The 21,302-nt window shown below is 39.8% G+C and overlaps 1 protein-coding gene across 4 annotated transcripts in view; it reads left to right on the top strand.

The window, feature by feature from the left end:
- Positions 1 to 11,962, top strand: part of LOC121399783 (T-cell surface antigen CD2-like) — a 122,068-nt gene extending 110,106 nt beyond the window's left edge. The window contains exons 1-5 of one of the 4 annotated variants that reach the window (XM_041581363.1): positions 4,865 to 5,351; positions 5,598 to 5,903; positions 9,024 to 9,272; positions 10,431 to 10,553; positions 10,799 to 11,962. In XM_041581363.1, the coding sequence (XP_041437297.1) occupies positions 5,249 to 5,351; positions 5,598 to 5,903; positions 9,024 to 9,272; positions 10,431 to 10,553; positions 10,799 to 11,166 (1,149 nt within the window). In that variant the 5' untranslated portion in view covers positions 4,865 to 5,248 and the 3' untranslated portion in view covers positions 11,167 to 11,962. Of the gene's footprint in view, positions 1 to 4,864; positions 5,352 to 5,597; positions 5,904 to 9,023; positions 9,273 to 10,430; positions 10,554 to 10,798 lie in introns of those variants that run through there. The other 3 variants (XM_041581364.1, XM_041581366.1, XM_041581365.1) reach the window with 3 other exon arrangements.
- Positions 11,963 to 21,302: the final 9,340 nt, after the last annotated feature.

Raw genomic sequence — 21,302 nt, 5'->3', positions numbered from 1 at the left:
GGCTGTTACTGTACAGTGGGACATGTGCAATGTGTCCTAATACTCCTTATGTCCCCTATTGGGGGTGTATCTCATTAGAGCAGGTATGGCAGCTCCCACCCTATTACATTATATACTCATGGCAACGTGTTGGACTGAACATGTATAGAGATGGGGGGGGATCTCTTCCTTATACAGAGAGTGGGTCAATATAAGGAGGAAAATGAGAATAATTGTTATTAAGATTAGAGGGGGGGTATGATGTATGTAATTACATGGGCTCTGTAAATGTCACAGCAGATTCATGGCTGCCCCACGTGGATGGAATTACCCCAGGGCAATAGTGGCAGGAGTGAAATTCTGTGTAAAGGGAAAGTGGAGGCGACATTTAGTACAACTGCCACTCACTCCCACTTGCTCCGCCCACATTTCCTTCTCCTGTGAGTGAAAGAGACGAATATATGGCAAGAGCACGACTTACTGTTATATCATTTATATCATTTATATCACATGCAAATAACTTACTCTGAATTAGTCATTGAACAAACGGCTTGAAAGATTCCTCTGAATTCAAACCCAGAGGGGGATGGGAACTTAATACTGGGATTCATTTCCCTTTATTCATTGGTCCCAGTCACCTCCTGTAGTGGAGATAAAGCCAGTGATTTAGTTTAGACACTGAGTTATTTATATTATTATATATACAAGTTCATGTATCCCCAGTATTCCCTAAATGGGAGTTATTAGAGTTTATTAGTGGGAAGTGGAGACACAGAGATGGACCTGGATGAAGATTAATTGGGAAACACACATTGCTCAGGGCACCTCCAACATTTGAAAAACCGAAAACGGGAGAAAAAAAACCTGCCATGCGTAGAAAATGGCCACACCCCTAATTACCATGTTTTTGTCAGAACTTTGTCAAAACTGGAAATTCATGGCCAACACCCTCTAATTACCAAATCCATTTTACAAAATCTGGCGGGTTATGAAAGTGAACTCATTTCTGGGAGTTTTACTGGAATGTGTTAGTACAGTTTTGCTAATGAAGGTGATATTGCCCTTTAAGCTGAAAGTCACAGTTTCCCCAAGAGACCTGCTTATCTTCAATTGTTACAGATGTAAATAGAGTGATAAACAGTGATAGGTGATGATTTGCAGTAGAATTCTTAGGTCTCAAAGTAAAGACTCACCAGTTTGGAGAAGGGGTCCAGGTGCAACTCCCTGAATGTTCAGCTGAGGGAACGAATAACGGAGGAGAAACGATGAGCAGGAGCTTCCAAAGACCAATGTTCCACACAGACTTGTCAGTTAAAAGGTATTTTTATAGATACAGCCTGTGTCCTAGTGCACTAAAATAGAAATAGCTTTTAACTGACAAGTCTGTGTGGAAGATTGGTCTTTGGAAGCGCCTGCTCATCTTTTCTACTCCGTTATCCACAGTTGTATCTTCGCTTATCTTAAAGGGATACTGTCATGGGAAAAAAAAAATTTTTCAAAATGAATCAGTTAATAGTGCTACTCCAGCAGAATTCTGCACTGAAATCCATTTCTCAAAAGAGCAAACAGATTTTTTTATATTCAATTTTGAAATCTGACATGGGGCTAGACATTTTGTCAATTTCCCAGCTGCCCCCAGTCATGTGACTTGTGCCTGCACTTTAGGAGAGAAATGCTTTCTGGCAGGCTACTGTTTTTCCTTCTCAATGTAACTGAATGTGTCTCAGTGGGACCTGGATTTTACTATTGAGTGTTGTTCTTAGATCTACCAGGCAGCTGTTATCTTGTGTTAGGGAGCTGCTATCTGGTTACCTTCCCATTGTTCTGTTGTTTGGCTGCTGGGGGGGAGGGAGGGGTGATATCAGTCCAACTTGCAGTACAGCAGTAAAGAGAGACTGAAGTTTATCAGAGCACAAGTCACATGACTGGGAACAGCTGGGAAATTGACAATATGTCTAGCCCCATGTCAGATTTCAAAATTGGATATAAAAAAATCTGTTTGCTCTTTTGAGAAATGGATTTCAGTGCAGAATTCTGCTGGAGTAGCACTATTAACTGATTCATCTTGAAAAAAAAACATTTTTCCCCATGACAGTATCCCTTTAAATTGTTACAAATGTATCTAAGTACAGCTGCTGGGCTCTCAAAAAACACTTATTTTAATTAAGTTTCAGCAACTTTGTATCTTTTTCTGGTGTCTGTGCAGGAGATTAAAGAGAAAGTCGTTACATTTCAGTAAGAAAACCTGGACTGCGGGCTGAGCTGTCAGAATTGGGACTGTCCCATGGAAAACAGCACAGTTATTAGGTAGGGTCAGTAGAACAATACCAGCAGAAGAGCTGTGAGGTGCGGTGATAAAGCAACCAAAACACAAGTATTGTGATTGAGTCTTGTGCTACTGTTTTATGGACAGATGAGAGCCGCTTGTCATCTAGTGAAAAGTCACTGATATGGGGGTGCTCATTATTCACGTATCATCGTATCACGTATCTTCCCCTCAACGTATTTTACACAGTTGGGGTGCTGTCTAGACGAGGTCACTGATTTAACTCATCCACAGACCTGTTGCCTGTAATTGAGGAGCTTATACTGGAGGAAACAGAGCAGGAAGGAACAAACGGATATTGAAAGGGTTAACTCACATGCCATTGACCTCAGAAATAACCCTTTGCAATAATATCAGGATTTATATTGGGCAAGAACAATATTTACACTAAGGGGCACATTTACTTATCTCGAATGAAGGAATAGAATAAAAAATACTTTGAATGTCGAATGTTTTTTTTGGCAACTTCGACCATTGAATAGGCAACTTCGACCTTCGACTACGACTTCGACTACGACTACGACTTCGACTTCAAAATCAAACGATTCAAACTAAAAATCGTTCGACTATTCGACCATTCGATAGTCGAAGTACTGTCTCTTTAAAAAAAACTTTGACCCCCTTACTTCGCCACTTAAAGGACAAGGAAAGGCAAAAAAGTAAAATCCAATTTTTACTTTCTTTAATGAAAAAGAAATAAACTTTAATTTAAAAATCTGTACCGTTTTTAAAAAAAACCTGACTGTATGCAGTAACATTCTCCCTTCATTTACTGCTGAGCAGGGAAACAATCATACTTATGTACAGCAGGGGGAGCCCCCGCCTTACTTCCCAGCCATGCAGAACTCAAGCAGCTTTGTTTATGACGATCCCTAAGCAGCCCAGATCACACTGAGCATGTGCACAGTCTTAGTCTTGCAAAGATGTATAACAAAGTCACAAGATGGTGACCCCCTGTGGCCAACTTTGAAAGCATAAATTATTTGTTTGATTAGGCTTGTGGTGCAGTAAGTTCATGTTTATGTTTAGTATACAAAATACAGCATTTCTAGCCTTATTCTATTTTACACTTTCCTTGTCCTTTAAAACCTACCGAACCTCAATGTTACCCAATGGGAAAGGTCCCCATAGGCTTTCTAAGCTTTTTTTGATCGAAGGAATTTCGTTCAATCGATGGATTAAAATCCTTCAAATCGTTCAATTTGAAGGATTTAATCGTTCAATCAATTGCGGTAAATCCTTTGACTTCGATATTCGAAGAATTTAACTTCGACAGTCGAATATCGAGGGTTCATTAACCCTCGCTATTCGACCCTAAGTAAATGTGCCCCTAAGTGATTAGGTATCATGTGTCTCTTATGTGGGTTTTGAGTGACTCAATGACTTTATGGTTGGAGGACGCCCGGTCTGTGGGGAGTTTCACGTATAATTTTGGTGAATCAAAGCACCATAATCCTATACATGTATAATGGAGGGGACTGGAGCCAAATGTGACTTCACAAAATAAAAGATATTCAGATTATTGATGAACAAAGACAGTGAGTGCCTGACTCCCCCCTAGTTTGTCTTGTTATTTTTATTAAAGTGGCAGTGCATGGCCCAGTATTTGGGAATGTGTTGGGACGTGAGTTCTCTTTGTATTCATCAAAGATCAGGAGCCGGCAGTTGTTGGAATGTAAATTTATATCCAGAGCAAAAAGAAACAAAAAACAGAAGAAAAGTATTTTTGCCAAATTTTCCCAGAAAGCACTTTTCCAACTCCACATAAAATGAAACAGGGTTCCTTGTAACGACCTCTTTTCAGGCAGCCACCCTACATTCAGACTCCTTGCTCTGAGATTAGGACTTCTCATAAAGAACATTTTGTATGTTACTTAAGTATGTATGTCTTCCTTTCCCAGCAGCCCATGCTCTTAAAGGCTACAACTAAGTTGAAACTATTAACAAAAAATAAATTTAAATAAATATACAATTTGCTTTCTATCTCCCCATAAAAGGAGCTTACAATCTTATTATTCACAGAAAAAAAACCACAGGTAAAACCACATCATCAGCATATAAGAAAAACAGAATTTATGGTAAATCTGTGCCATTCCCATCATATTTATGTTGAATGTAAATGGAAACTCACTTGTTGGGCAGAGAATGGAACGGCATATCCCATAATTCCATGCAGAAAGTAATGGCACATTGAGCCTTTCTGTTGGGAAATGTTTGGACCAAAGTGGGATAAATTCAGGCCCAGATTGGCAATCTATCAAATTTTACTAATTTACTGAGACCACACCTTGCTGTTTTGAGCCACACCCACCGAAAACTTCTAGTAAGTCACACCCCTTCACATACACAGATTGGCTCCTATAAATAAACAGAGTTTGGGAAAATTATTATTAATTAATCTGCCCCCTAGAGAGAATTAATAGACTTCATGAGAAATGGGAAAATCCGAGTCTGGGGTTTTGGATGATCAAATGAATGGGACAGTGGCCATTGGTAGGGCTAGTAACCTTTATAGTTTGTAGGGGAGCCAGCTATCAACCAACTGCCAACCAGTTACCAACCAAATACCAACCAGTTACAACTATCAACCAACTTCCAACCAGTTACCAACTATCAAACAGTTACAACTATCAACCAGTTACCAACCAACTATCAAACAGTTACAACTATCAACCAACTTCCAACCAGTTACCAACCAACTATCAACCAGTTACAACTATCAACCAACTTCCAACCAGTTACCAACCAACTATCAACCAGTTACAACTATCAACCAACTTCCAACCAGTTACCAACCAACTATCTCCCCAGTGAGGAGCAGATGACATAGTGTCACCTGGTATTAAGTCTGCATTTAGGCTGAGAATAATGAAGACAAAGGGAAGTTTCCCATTTCCAGGGATTGTGAGTGACAGGAGTAAATGGTGAAGATGAGAGAAATACATGAAGGAGATAAGTCCCGCCCATGAGGAACTAGAAAACCTGCTGATCCCACAGGTGACCATGGTGATAATCCTATGGACTGGAGCCTCTGTCCCTTCTCTCAGTAAGAGAACGATTACTCCCTGGGGAAACGGGTTTTGACTCTGTAGTGGCAGTGGGGGCAGGGTAATGTCCTGGGCCTTTAATGGAACGTATATGTAATGCTGAAGAAAGGGAGACTAATGGAAGGAGATGTCATACCTACATGATTACTATGGGTTCTCAGTACCAGCAATTTCCATCGGTTTATTTTTTCACATGGGATGGGACAGTGGGTGACTGAGACCCTCTCTTCTTCTCTCCCTCACAGGTTGGGCGGCTGAGACTGGCCCCGTGTATGTGGCCCTGAATGACCCAGTTCTGCTCAATATCCCCGGATATCCCAATGCTGAGAAAGACCAGGTGACCTGGAGAGATGGGAATGGAGTCCTAATGGGTAAATTCAAGACCTCCTCAGCATATGATCAGACAATGGGATGTGAGTGTGAGCTCTTCAGGAACGGCTCCCTGTATCTCAAGCGATTGGACACGGTGGGAGACAAGACCTACAGGGTGGAAGTGTTTAACCAGAGTGGAAAACAAATCTCATTTTATTCCATCACCGTCACCTTGATCAGTAAGTGCCACCAACTGTATGTTCATATCATATATATATATAAATTATAAGATTGTACGACTCCAGCTCTTCTGCTTCAGGGCTCAGTTGCCCAATGTCATTAACAATTCTACTGCTTCACTGGGACTAAGTATCACCTGCAACTCCCACATGGTCGTTTGCCTTTTTTGCATTCGTTTATACAGGGGCAGTGGCTCTATCTTGTAACTCCCATCATTCCCAGCTACAGTCAGGTGATCCAAGTGGTGGCCAATTAAAAATCACAACCATAGTCACATGATCAAACAATTTATAAAGGTTTCCACAGGAAATGACTCAATTACAGGGTGTGACATCATGCGCCATCATGTTAGATCTCCATCATATGTTCATGTGAGGACAATTGACAGCTATAACAACATGGAAAAGTACAGTGTAGCCCTCTTTAAATAAATATACAGGGGTGATCTTTGTTCCCCAGAGCTGCCAACCCCCACCACCACCCCTGGGGTACCATCTCCAGAACCATAAACCTTTATTAACCATTTGATCCTGTGATCTGTAGACTTTTTGTCCATAAAACTGAAACTGAGATCAACACCCCACCCATCTATACCTTGAGCAAGTGAAAGGGATCATGATGTATTTTCTGGGGTCTATGATTACAGGGATCAAATTGTAATTTAACAGCAACACAAGGATATGGAGCACTTTGCAAAATATCAACAAAACAGGAACAAATAAATAAGGGCTGAGAAACTCTAATACCCACAATCCTTGTGCTTCTGTTACTTTGGTCTCTGGCCATGAACATGAGCCGTCAATTATTCCCCATCAACAGTTTTGCTGACTTTTGTTCAATGTGGGGGAGAAATAATACATTAAACTCAGATGATAGGATTCTGACGTTTATTTATTGTTGAACATCAGAAATGATTGTGAAAGAGACGATTTCTCTGTATGCAGATCCCCCCCATAAGCCCTGACTTGGATGGATTCTGTTCTCAAGCCAGTCTTGGTTATTAATACCCTGACCTTGAGGCAGGACCATCTGATTTGTAGTTAGATCAGTTCTTTATTTTTCTGTGCTGTTAACAGATATCTCTGTGCTTTCCCAATGGTGACTCCCTTTTACGAAAGTTATACGTTCCCAAATCTATAAAACTCTGTGATTCCTTTATTTGGGGCTGTGGCTCTTTGTTAGATCAGAATCCACCTAAATTGTGTGAAAAAACTTTGTCTTTTATACCACAAAGTGATCTTCAGTAATTTAAATTCCATGACAGTTCCAATCTTTCTAATTTGTTATCTGTAGAGTGTCCAGACCCCAAAAAGTCAATGCTCTTCTAGATCCAACAATGGGTCCTTTAAAGGACTCTGACTTGGACAAAGTTGTTGTGAGTCCTTGTGGGTTATACAATTCTCCTCTCTCTTCCTGAGCTGCTCCAGCAACATTTCTACCAATTGGACCATTGTGACCCCTTCTGGATATATTCCATGTTTATGGTTCTCTGAGAAATTCCATTCCAATCTCCTGCAGATCTGTATCCATATTCTGGTGCAACATGTGTTCCTCTGGTCTGGAAATTCAGTGCAATTCAATCCCACTGCCGCCACCAAATTGTCACAAAATGACCTCAACAAAGATATTTTTCCACTGACCAGACCAGGGAAATATGAAGAACAATTAAGAACAACTGCCCATAACATCACCAATATCTTGTGGTTTCTCTGCCAGGCCATATTCTCCCTCCATATTCACTGACACACAATGGGAAGCTTCCCACATGCTGGTTTTGGGGTGTAACAGGTGAGGTTACCTTGCCCATAACTGAACTGTGGCAATGACTGTACTAACTACACTGAGCAAGTAGGAGTGGGTACTGTAGGTAGCAGAACTGTAGGTAGCCGAATATATAAAAGAGGAAGGCACCCAAAGCAATGGGATATTTTGGGGTTACACAAGGGCTGAGTTTGACATTTGTATTATCCTTCCCCACAGAATCAATGTTCTGTCCGATAGTTGGTGTCAATAAGAAGTTTATTCCCTTCTGAAGCATCTTTGTATGATATTGTATGACACACAGGGGCCGATTCACTAAGCTCGAGTGAAGGATTCGAATGAAAAATACTTCGAATTTCGAAGTATTTTTTGGGTACTTCGACCATCGAATGGGCTACTTCGACCTTCGACTACGACCTTCGACTTCGATTCGAATGATTCGAACGAAAAATCGTTCGACTATTCGACCATTCGATAGTCGAAGTACTTTCCCTTTAAAAAAAACTTCGACCCCCTACTTCGGCAGATAAAACCTACCGAAGTCAATGTTAGCCTATGGGGAAGGTCCCCATAGGCTTGCTAAACATTTTTTGATCGAAGGATTTTCCTTCGATCGTTGGATTAAAATCCTTCGAATCGTTCGATTCGAAGGATTTAATTGTTCGATCGAACGGAAAATCCTTCGAGCGAACGAACGAACGTTTAGCGCTAAATCCTTCGACTTCGATATTCGAAGTCGAAGGATTTCAATTCGAGGGTCGAATTTCAAAGTATTTTTTACTTCGAAATTCGACCCTTAGTGAATCTGCCCCACAGTGTAGAATGTATTTGTGGCACACGTGTGTTTGTGGCAGGTGAAATGTAAAAGTATTTAGGGCTGGAGGCAGTGGGTGACACCATGTGCCACTAGACCAGGGATCCCCAACCTTTGAAACCCGTGAGCAACATTCTGAAGTATAAGGAGTTGGGGAGCAACACAAGCAGGAAAATAGTTCATGGGGAGCCAAATAAGTGCTGTGATTGGCCATTTAGTAGCCCCTATGTGGATAGTCAACCTACATTGAGGCTCTGTTTGGCACTGCAACTGGTTTTTATACAACCAAAACTTGTCTCCAAGTCTGGAATTCGAAAATAATCACCTGCTGTGAGGCCACTGGGAGCAACATCCAAGAGGTTGGGGAGCAACATGTTACTCACGAGCTACTGGTTGGGGATCACCGCACTAGACTATCAGTAATGAGCAGAACACTCCCCCTGTGGCCCCCCTGCAGCCTGTGATCCACATCCCAGAGCCGTGGGTGTCTAGTAGTAGCGAGTATGTATAGTATGAGTAACATGTTGTTGTGTGTATGTTGCAGAGAGTGTGGCCGCCCCGGTGCTGAGTTACACGTGTGGTGGGAAACAAATAAGACTTCGCTGTGAGGTGAGTGAAGAGGATAACCCGGACGAGATGAAGATGATGTGGAACAACTCGCTGCTCATCCAAAGCACCAAAAGCAAATCTCTTGGGAAAAACGTCTCTCTGGAGTCTCATGGGAATGTGACCTGCACCGTCAGGAACCGAGTCAGTGAAAATACAGACACCAAGTCCATCAACTGTCACAAAGGTACCCTATGTACCCTATGTACCCCCAAACACACACACAGTGACAATACTTATTACATGGGGTTTAGGGGATTTGGGTTAGTGGTTATACCTATTTCATAGACTATGGAGGGGGGTTTGGGTCAGTTGTAATACTTATTCCATGCGATTCAGAGGGTTTAGGGTTATACTTATTCCATGGAATATTGGGGGTCTTGGATTAGTTGTAATACTTATTCCATTGGATTTGAGGGGTTTGGCTTAGTGGCTATACTTATTCCATGGAATATTGGGGGTTTTGGGTCAGTTGTAATACTTATTCCATGGGATTCGGGGGGTGGGGTTGAGGTTATACTTATTCCATGGAATATGGGGGGTTTGGGTCAGTTGCAATACTTGCATGGGATTGGGGGGTGGGCACATGATGGTGGGTGTGGCTACTAGGGTTAGAAATTAGTGTCTCAGAAATTAACACAATCGCACCCCAAAATAGCCCGAGCACCCACAACACTCTTCACAGATTACAAGACTCTAAACATCTTTCCCCAAATATACTGATCTCTACAGCTAATGGGTCAATTCTGCTAGTTAACTAAACACTCCAGCAATAAAAAGGTTAATTTACCAGTAAACAGACAGACATTAGGGGAGTGACCCAACAGGTACCTGTATGGTACAATCAATTCCCCTGGATACTTGTATTAATCAAGTTACAGAGCTAATGGTGGGGTTACCTGCTCAAAACAATGGGCCCAATGACCTTAGTGGTTGTACTTATTCCATGGGCTGAGGAGGTTTTCAATTAGTTGGATTAAACTCATCATGTAAAAATTAATTTTATATTCTCAGGATGTACAATGTTGGTCAAATACCCCCCCCCCCTGTTCTCAGGTACCTCTGTAACATGAACTCAGCTAATTAGAATCCATGTGAAGTTGTGGTGAATAGTTTCCCTTTAATGCGGAAATTTACAGGAAATAACTGTTTTTCCTCTCACCCTATATCATAACTTAACCCTATATAATAACCCTATAGAATAACCCTATAGAATAACACTATATAATCACATTATATAATAACCCTATATAATAACACTATACAATCACATTATATAATCACCGTATATAATCACACTATATAATGCCATTATATAATTGCTGCCCCGGCATTTTTCTCTCAGCAGCAAATGGAATGGAATGGTTTATGGTGGCAGCCATTGCTGCAGGGGGCGTGGCTTTCCTCATCTTCATCATCCTCCTCAGTTACTTTGTGAGCAGATCAAGGTGCCAGAATCCCAGGATATGTAAGAACTTCCCACATAAGATTTCTTCTCTTATTTCTTCTTCAATCAGTTTTGGGGGGCTGATGATAATGGCTGAGACCCCATTATTCTGCAATAGAACTAAATGACCGGGTCAGGCTCCGGGACGGTGTATGTGAGCGACATGGGGATATTTGACATAGAGAGACCAGGATGCAGTTGTTATTGTGTATGTGGATATAAGACACTGTGTATATCTATTATATATAGAAATATTATATTTGCAGGTGAGTTTGACGACTCTGTTTCCTACGAGAACAATATTTCTTTGCAGGAGCAACAACTCCCAGACCCCCCCAGCCTGCCGGACACACAGACACTGATCCAGCCTCCAGCACAGACTCAAAGCCACAGCCCAGGGACAAAACCTTCAGCTCCCAAGGGCCACCCCAAAATCCACGACCAAAAGCCATCTAAGAAGGGAGCCCGTTGCAAACAAAATGGGGCCACAGTAGAGAAACAGGCCCCCCAACATCAGAAGCAACAGAATTTGTCTAAGTCTGAAAGGAATCCAAGTTCTACCAACGTCCCCAGCACCCACCCACCCAGACCCCAACCTCGTATTAAATCACGGCCGGCCCACCAGCACCAGTAACAATGATGGTCTGAGATTAGTGGCCCCCAGTCAGGCCCTCCAGCAACACACACACAATATAAATATGTTGGGAATAAAGGCCGGACAGGGAGGGACTGGAGAAGCTTCACGGCCCCACAAGTCACACATGGTGGAATCCATAGAACATGGAAACTGAGTTGGGGGAGATGTGGGGGGCCCCATGGACCTAGACTCAGATTGGGGCTTATGGCACCCCCCTTCCCAACTTAACCAGATCCCCCATCAGCAGGGCCGTGTGGTGGTGCAGAAACAAGGGGGGACAATTAGAAGCAAATATATATTTATGTCTGTCTGTGTCGATCGCGTCACTCGAAGGGAAAGTCACCCCAATGTGTCAAATGGTCAAAACTGACAATAATATGGCAGGTCACATTGTCCCTTGTCAGATGTTGTGGGACTGATGGGGTTAAGTAGCAAATGAAATATTACAAGTTGTCTAATGTATTAAGCTAATACTTTCTTTAATTTCTCCACTAGAGGGTGAGTGTGAGTATGAGTATGAGTGTGAGTATGAGTGTGAGTGAAAGTGATTTGCTCTGTGTGTTAGTGCCAACACCTGACACTATAAAGCCTCACACACATTTATATAGTTAATAAAGTACTAGAAGGAGGGACATCCCATGGGCTGTTTCCAACCCCAATGCCGCCCCCCTATCCCACTCCGCACTTAAAGGTTTATCATGTGAGCAGGTCAAAGGGGTTAACAAAACAGAGCAGAGCCCAATTTCTGGTTTAAAAAATGGAAATTTAAAGATACAGGAGGCAGCTTTTTGCCACCCCTTGTAACTGGCCGTTCACTAGCCCCTGAGGCTAAAATACTCACCTTGTCTGATGTCAGGAATGGCCCGACTATAAGTCACAGAGGAGTCACATGATCATATAAAAGGCCGAGTGTTTTTATACAGGTCATGGAACGCCGAGGTGACGTCAAATATCCTCATATTTTGCAACAGGGGAACTTTATTTATTATAATACACACATTTCAGTGAGTCATGTGACAGAGATGACATCACTAAGTTCCAATTATAACCAATGACATCACTAAGTTCCAATTATAACTGATGACTAAGCACCGATTATAAGGATATCATGTACAAGATATTCATGGCTCTTGTGTATTATATATATATATATATATATATATTAGGGATGCACCGAATCCACTATTTTGGATCCGGCCGAACCCCCGAATCCTTCGTGAAAGATTCAGCCGAATACCGAATCCGAATCCTAATTTGCATATGAAAATTAGGGGTAGGAAGGGGAAAACATTTATAATTTCCTTGTTTTGTGACAAAAAGTCACGCGTTTTCCCTCCCTGTCCCTAATTTGCATATGCAAATTAGGATTCGGATTCGGTTCAGCTGGGCAGAAGGATTTGGCCAAATCCGAATCCTGCTGAAAAAGGCCGAATCCTGGCCGAATCCCAAACCGAATCCTGGATTTGGTGCATCCCTAATATATATTTATATCTATACGCAGTCTGTGTATATTTGACACCCACGAGTGATTGTGACCTTTGCACTTCCCACCCTTCTCTTATCCCCAATTAGCTCTTTGTTGCTGCTACAGGAGAGAGGGGCCAGGTCTCTGGTGCAACTGGACTCCCTACACTTGGAGAGTTGAATTTCCCAAACCGGCAATTTTGGTGCTTAAAGTTTCCAGGGGTGACATTTTGTCTCCTGAGGCTGAATCTGTGGAATGTGCTGATGTCTAATATACAGAGTTGTATGTACAAGTAGAGTGATATACACAGAAATAGTCACACTCAGCTCTAACCTCCTGGCTGAGACCCTTCACCTCAGGGCTGGGCAAAAATACTGGACCCTCTCCCTGACCAAAGCCGTTGTGCTGCCCTTGATCTCTCTCCCTGACCTTGGTTGCTGCTGTGGGAAGGTATTTGCAGGACAGCCAGCGGGGTGTGGGGCCCCGGTGAGTATGGGGGCCCCTGAAGCAGCAGCCACAGTGGGCTCCTGCCCCCCTCAGTCCAATGCTGGGCAAAAAAACATATATAACATAGATATAAATATAAACTATAGATATAAGTATAAACTTTACATATAAATATATATATATAATACACAAGAGCCATGAATATCCTTACATGATATCCTTATAAACAGTGACTAGTGATGTCATTGATTATAATCGGAGCTTAGTGATGTCATTGATTATAATCGGAGCTTAGTGATGCCATTGATTATAATCGGAGTTTAGTGATGTCATTGATTATAATCGGAGCTTAGTGATGTCATTGATTATAATCGGAGCTTAGTGATGTCATTGATTATAATCGGAGCTTAGTGATGTCATTGATTATAATCGGAGCTTAGTGATGTCATTGATTATAATCAGAGCTTAGTGATGTCATTGATTATAATCGGAGCTTAGTGATGTCATTGATTATAATCGGAGCTTAGTGATGTCATTGATTATAATCGGAGCTTAGTGATGTCAATTCTGTCACGTAACCAACTCAAATTCATGGATTCTGCTGCACAACTGGTCTTTGTTCATGGGGGTAGACTATTTCAGTGGAGGAAACCATTCGAAAGTTGCGTTTATGCAAAATGGCGGCTTTTCATTCAAGGACACATCTACACATTGCGCATAGCAGCCTCAATACCTTTCTTTGTTATGAGTTCCAGGAAATAGTGGCCAAAATCTCTTGTTACCTGTCATTTCAGGGCAGTATTGCTCTGGCATCACAAGAGTTAACACAGGAAATATTAGGTCTCAGGCTCACAGCGAGACACTTGATTGAATATCACACCAGGGGGCTGTGGAAAGGAGACACCCATATCTGCCTTCTGAGACAACTTGGAGTCACACCATTTGGGCAAGGAAACTGGGCCAGTCAGTTCAGATCAGTTGATGAAAGAACAGAACTGTGGGCCGAGAGCAGACCTAAAGGATCCATATCTCCTGTGTCATACGATTCACATCCTCATAACTTACATATTGGTTATAATGAGGTCACATGTTTCCTAATGATACCAACCAGGACCAGTCTATACCCACCTGTTAGGAGGGATAGTTCCTGGGGGAGACCCCATTAGTGTTTGGTATCAATAGGATCACCCACATATGGATCACAGCCTGCCCAGGTTTTTATTATAATACTGGGTACTGGCGAGTACCAATATTATATTGGGGAATGTGGCCTGAAAAGGCTTAAATGACATGTTCCTGGCCACTCCTACCTCATGAATAAGCTAATGAGGGGAATGTCCCAGCAGGCAATAAAAAGGTGACAGACCCAGTACCCAATGTCATGCGAGGAGGCTCCATATCCCTGGATTATATGTCCAGTGTTTCCCAACTCTTGCCTCAAAGGAAACAACAAAAAATTCTAAACTTGGTAAAGTACATAAGGTTTTCTTAGTGTTTTTATTCCCTTTTATTTTATGTACTGTTTTTGCAATCCTATCTCTTCTTTGTAATATATTATTTTATATTCATGCACTTTTACTGTTAAAGGGATCCTGTCATCGGAAAACATGTTTTTCTTCAAAACACATCAGTTAATAGTGCTACTCCAGCAGAATTCTGCACTGAAATCCATTTCTCAAAAGAGCAAACAGATTTTTTTATATTCAATTTTAAAATCTGACATGGGGCTAGACATATTGTCAATTTCCCAGCTGCCCCTGGTCATGTGACTTGTGCCTGCACTTTAGGAGAGAAATGCTTTCTGGCAGGCTGCTGTTTTTCCTTCTCAATGTAACTGAATGTGTCTCAGTGGGACCTGGATTTTACTATTGAGTGTTGTTCTTAGATCTACCAGGCAGCTGTTATCTTGTGTTAGGGAGCTGCTATCTGGTTACCTTCCCATTGTTCTTTTGTTTGGCTGCTGGGGGGAAAGGGAGGGGGGATATCACTCCAACTTGCAGTACAGCAGTAAAGAGAACCTGAAGTTTATCAGAGCACAAGTCACATGACTTGGGGCAGCTGGGAAATTGACAATATGTCTAGCCCCATGTCAGATTTCAAAATTGAATATATAAAAATCTGTTTGCTCTTTTGAGAAATGGATTTCAGTGCAGAATTCTGCTGGAGCAGCAGTTTTAACTGATGTGTTTTGAAAAAAAATGTTTTCCCATGACAGTATCCCTTTAATATTAAAAATAATACATTTTAATATGTTTGTCCTTGTGCTCTAACAAATTCATTGCCCGTATGAAAGCTTGTGCCTAAGTGTATGAACTCTTTGAATGTGTCAAAAGGGAAAGTGACCTATTTATATGTAACAGATAACAGGAAAGTGTGTTTGAATGTAAATTAACCCTTTGGCTGCTGGAGTGCGTGTTGAACTAGTAGGATCTTACCCTGACTAACTACCATAGGAGAGAGTGTTTGATGCATTTTTGTAGTGTGAGTTATTACCTGTTATACAGAGCAGGGGAATAGTCACATCAGGTTTATATCGCCTGTTAATGATAGACAGTGGCAGCAAATTAATTTTCTGGGTGTTGGTGTGTTTTGGGGTGTCTGATATTAGTCTAACTTGTGTTTAAGGTGATTGAGAGACTGAGTGTAGCCAAACCCAAGAGTTAAGTGTGGCTGAGAGCCCCCATTTTGGTGACATTACCCACTGCTGGTTTTCTAGTAACTTGACTTTCTACTACACTTGACCAGTTCAGTGTTACAGTCACTTTCTCATCCCTTTTTCTCAGAAGTAGTTTTGGTAAAAGTAAAGGAGAATATATTGCTTGTGTAAATAGTTAAGAATGCAATAAACAAAGTAATTAACTCATATAAATAATTAAATAAAAAGGATGGAGGAAAATAAAACATAAAAATACAAAACAATTTAAAAAAATAAACAATAAAAATAAACAAAGAAGAAAAAAAATGAAGAAAAACAAAGCAGAAACCTCACACTATTTAGTAGTCATATTGGGGTTGCATCTGAATACTCTCTGTATATGGAAACATTCTCTCCTTCATTTATAATGTATTTCATAGCCAATGTCAAACCCTATAACAGGAGAAATGAGAAGCAACAAGATTCTGATGTTAATAATACTTCTTTATCTGACAAATCTGCTTCTCACAGACCATTATTCTCTGGAGACAACTCACTAGTGATGGACGAATTTATTCACCAGGTGCAAATTTGCGGCGAATTTGCGCGATTCGCCGCCAGCGAATAAATTTGCAAAACGGCCACGAAAATTCGCCCGAAAAAATTCACCGGCATCAAAAAACAGGCGCTGGCGTCAAAAACAGGTGCCGGCATCAAAAACGAGACACTGGCGCCGTTTTGCGAATTTTTAGCCGTTTCATGAATTTCGCGCAAAATTCTTGAATTTTCCGGCGAAACGGCGCAAATTTGCCCATCATGACTAGTTACTTATTGCAGCTGAAGTTGCCAGACTCATTGAAGCTACAAAAAGTCATTGAAAAACTCCTGATTGAAATTTCATACATTTGAGAAAAACTTTCTACTCACAATAAATGATTTGAAGAGATAGAGTTTACAGTCTCTCGAATCCAAGATGAAACATTTGACTCCATATCCAAGATGGACTCTCTAGCGAAACAAACTCAAGAGCTAAAGTTGAAACTAAATGATCTGGGAAATAGATGGAGGAGAAATAATCTTAGATTCATAAACATACTGGAATCCTATCAATGACTCTTTATACATTTTGATCTCTAAAATGATTTCCCAAAAGCTTGGTCTCCCTCAAGAATGCTATAACTTCAGGGTAGAGAGACTTAACAGAATTGGACCCCCTAAAGATCTACAACCCTTCAGACCAAGAGCTGTGAATGTAAAATATTTAGATTATTCTGAGAAAAATAGACTATTTCAAGCTTTCAAAAAATTTAACGCACTAGAAGTGGAAGGAGTTAAATTATTGATCTTTCAGGATTATTTGTTGCTTCTCTTCCAAAAATGGAAAGAATTCTCCAGAACATGTCAATCTTTTGGCAACTTACATATTAATTTCTCGTTGATTTACCCTCTGAAACGAAAAAAAATATTTTTGCCTTCCAGAGCCAGAGTTTTCAGTGACCCTAGAGAAGCATCTGCATTTGTCTGACTCGTGGAAAGAAAGCTATTGGAAACTTTGCTTCAGATATTGAATCCAATTTGAAAAACAGCCCTTCTGCTAAGCATTAAAGATGGCAGAGATACAATAAAACTTGCCAATCCAAGGTTACTAAAGATTTAAAATCTACTCGAATTCAGGTCAAATCCAGGTCTAGATTCTCCTAGAACAAGGAACCATCCACACGCTAGTGAAGAAGACATGATCTCTGACACTTGACTCTCAAAGGAATTTGATCTCTCATTGAGAGACTTTATTTGACTTCCATCCTTAGGAAAAAAAGGAAGTGTCTTCGTAATTTGATAAATTTCATCTAATGTTGTAGTTCCATAATTTACTGACTCTAGTTTAATATGCTTCCAAAATGTCTACTGTTTGCTCTGCTATGTTTAACCCAGTGCATGATGTTATTATTATATTGCATTTCCTAAATCTGCCCAAGCTCGTCCATTTCTACAAGAGACACATCTCAATGTTTCCAAGAATACCTGGTTGGAAAAAGGATGTAGGTGAACTAACCTTCTCCCCTGTAGTTAATAAAAAATATGGGATAGCTATTTTGTTCCCGCCGGCATCAAAAATCAGACGCTGGCGTCAAAAACGAGACGCCGACTCCGTTTTGCGAATTTTTTCGCAGTTTCGCGAATTTCGCGCAAAATTCGCGAATTTTCTGGCACAAATTCGCCCATCACTAGTTGCAATAATTAAGTCCACCAAAGATGAGCTCAGTAGATTTATATATATGGAAGTACTTATTAATGAAGTTATCTGGCACTTCTGTTCAGTGTAATTACATTACTTGGCTTAAACGATGAATTTCTTTGCTTCCCTCTAATAATATCATATTAGCAGGAGACTTAAATGAATCCTTTCTCAGCTCCAGAGATAGATCTGATTGTAATTTAAACAGTCCTATTAAAAAGACTAATCTTCTCCATAGTTTTTGCAGATCTACAAATCTTAATGATGGATGGCGATGTTTTCACCCCACTGAGAAAGATTTTACTTTTTTCATAATGTTGGAACAAGAATAGATGATATTTTAGTTCCCTAACAACCTAATTAACAGAACTATAGAAACAGACATAGGAAACATAGAAATATCAGACATATCAGACCTTGCTCCATTATCACTTCTAGTCTCCAAGTCTCCTGCTCGAAAATATTATGTCTCATGGGCTTTTCCCAATTTGCTTTAAGAGATTCAGGATTTCGTTAAGATGTTACACTGCATGGGGTTTATATTTAGATGAAAACAAAGAACACTTGAATGATCCTTCTTTAATTTGGGAAACTTGGAAGGCAGTGGCTAGGGGGTAGATATCTATATTTTTAAGTCCCACTTCTTTAGAAAAGTTCACAAACATTTAATCGAGTTAATTAAAAGATAGAGAGGCAGATTTATTAAGGGGCAGACTTATCAAAGGTCGAGGTGAATTTTTGAATGAAAAAATTAGAATTTTGAACTATTTTTTGTCTACTTCGTCTACGGAAATGTCCAAATTTGATTCAAATTTGAAAATTTGAATATCGAAATGTATCATGTACATCGACCATTCGTCATCTAAAACCTGCTGCATTGCAGTTTTAGCCTATGGGGACCTCCTAGAACCTATTTGGAGTCAATTGGTCGACTTTGAAAAATCGAATTCCATCGAATGCGCTGTTACATCGATTCGTACGATTCTAATTCGGCCAAATACGGACCTATTCCATCAAAAACAGACCTATTCGACCAAAAATACTTTGACTTAATTTTGGTTGGTCTTTTTGAATCCAAAATTTTGAAGTTTTTTTAATTCGAAATTTGATCCTTGATAAATATGACCTTAAGTGAATTGAAAATTCTAATTTGAATTTTTTTATGGTTGCATTCAAATTTCGAGTAGGGAATTATCCAAACTCGGTTCAAGTTTTTTTTACAAAATTTGAATTTGATTTTCATGATTTATCACACTCTGGCCTTATAAGAATTCAAATTTGACTATTTTCCATCTACAACCTGCCAAATTACTGTGTAAGTCAATAAGAGATGTCCAGTGACCAATTTGGAGATGAAGCCTTTTCGCAGAAAAAACTCAAATCGAGTTTGGTCAATTTCGAAATAAATTAGATTCGAGTTTTCAGGTTGGTATATTTCGAGTTTGGTATATTTGATTTTTTTAATAAATCTCCCCCAATCGAATTTTGAGTAAAATGATGCCAAATTTGTTAAAAAAACTCTTATATCTCCAATTTAAACAACACACCTCATTTGAAAATGCCCAAAAATTATAGACGAACTTAAAAAGATTAGACATAACTTGTTTGCTTCTTACTCAATGTTTAAACTTAAAAATTTGAGTAACAAAGCCAATCATTTACTTTTTAATCTTACTAAGGCAGAAAACAATCAGGCTAAACTTATCAAAATTAAAGATACTCTTAACAAGTTAACAAATGACCAAAATAAAATTGTGAACATTTTCAAAAATTACTATAAAGAATTGTACTTTAATCTTAATATAGACTCGAAGAAAATGAAAACATTTTTTGAAAGTTGTAAAATCCCACAGATTTCAAAAGAGCAGTTGGAAAACCTAAATAGTCCAATCTCCATCGAGGAAGTGTCCAAAATTATTAGTTATCTGAAAACTTCAAAAATCTAGCCTTTTCTAACAAATTTATTTAATGATATTTTATTTTTTGGAAAGCATTTACCCTCTAGTGAACTCTTGAACCTTAGGGGCCCATTCACCAAGCTCAGGTGAATGAATAGAGGGAAAAAAGCTCAAATTTCGAGTAGTTTTTTGTGCTCCTCGTCTATCGAATTAGCGTAAATTCGCCTGAGTAGAATGATTCGAATAGATTGAGCTCAAAAACGATGCGACTATTCGCCCATTCGATAGTCGAAGTACTGGATCGAGCGCAAAAACGCTGCAACTATTCGCTTGTTCGATATTCGAAGTACTGTCTCTTCTAAAAATACTTCGACTGCCTACTTCGCCACCTAAAACCTACCGAATTGCTTTAAAAAATCCTTTGAGCGAATATTCGATTGTGCGCCTATTCGCCTGGCGAATATTCGCCCATTCGACTATTCGCCAGCGTGTCAATTCGCCCGAATTGCCTATTCGATTCTATTTCCCAGTCGAATTTCGAGGGATTTAACCTTGATACATCTGCCCCTCAGAGTCATCCCCAAAAAGACAAAGACCTATCCCTTTCCTTCTCCTATATGCCAATAACTTTATTATATCAAGACATCAAGATACTATCCAAGGCCCTTGCTGAGAGGCTCTCCTTAATTCTTCCCTCTGTAATCTCTGTGGCCCAAAAGGTTTTATTAAAAATAGATGAGGAGTTAAAAAAAAAGCTCTGATACATATTTTATTTTTTGCCAAAAAACACAAAATTCCTAGCTCCATATTTAATATTGATACAGAAAAGGCATTTGATAATATTACATGGGAACATCTATTGGTTTGCCTTAAAACATTGCCCTTACAGGCCCATTTTACCAATATATCAAGGGGCAGATTTATTAAGGGAAGAATAGTAAATTCGAATTAGAATTTAAATTTTTTTTTCAAAATAGTTTTTTTGGTGTCAAAATTTACACATTCACATTTTAATCCCCCAATTCGAATGTAAATTCGGATGTGAGATTTATCACACCTCTACCATGGAAACAGTTCTAATTCAAATATATAATTCGCCACCTAAAACCTGCCGAGTTAATTTACAAGTGAATGGCAGAGGTCCGTTGAACCATTTGACTATCTTAATTGTCTTCCTGACATTCAAGTTTTTTCGGAAGGAAAACTCAATTCAAATTTGATTCGCATTTCCGGGTCAGGACTATTTGATTGAATATTAGACATTCAATTTTTTTTTTAAATAACCTCCCATTCACGTTGTGAGTATATTCAAATTTATTAGAGTAAAAAGAAAATCACAAATTTGAAATTCGACCTTTAATAAATATAAAATATAAAAGTCCCAAATCTCAAATAATCTTTGGGGAAGCAAAGTCATCACCTTTTGAAATATTTAATGGAACAAGACAAGGC

Source organism: Xenopus laevis, chromosome 2L, assembly GCF_017654675.1.
Source record: "Xenopus laevis strain J_2021 chromosome 2L, Xenopus_laevis_v10.1, whole genome shotgun sequence".
Lineage (NCBI taxonomy): Eukaryota > Metazoa > Chordata > Amphibia > Anura > Pipidae > Xenopus > Xenopus laevis.
Note: the sequence above shows the minus strand (reverse complement) of the source record. Positions and strands in the feature narration are given on the sequence as shown.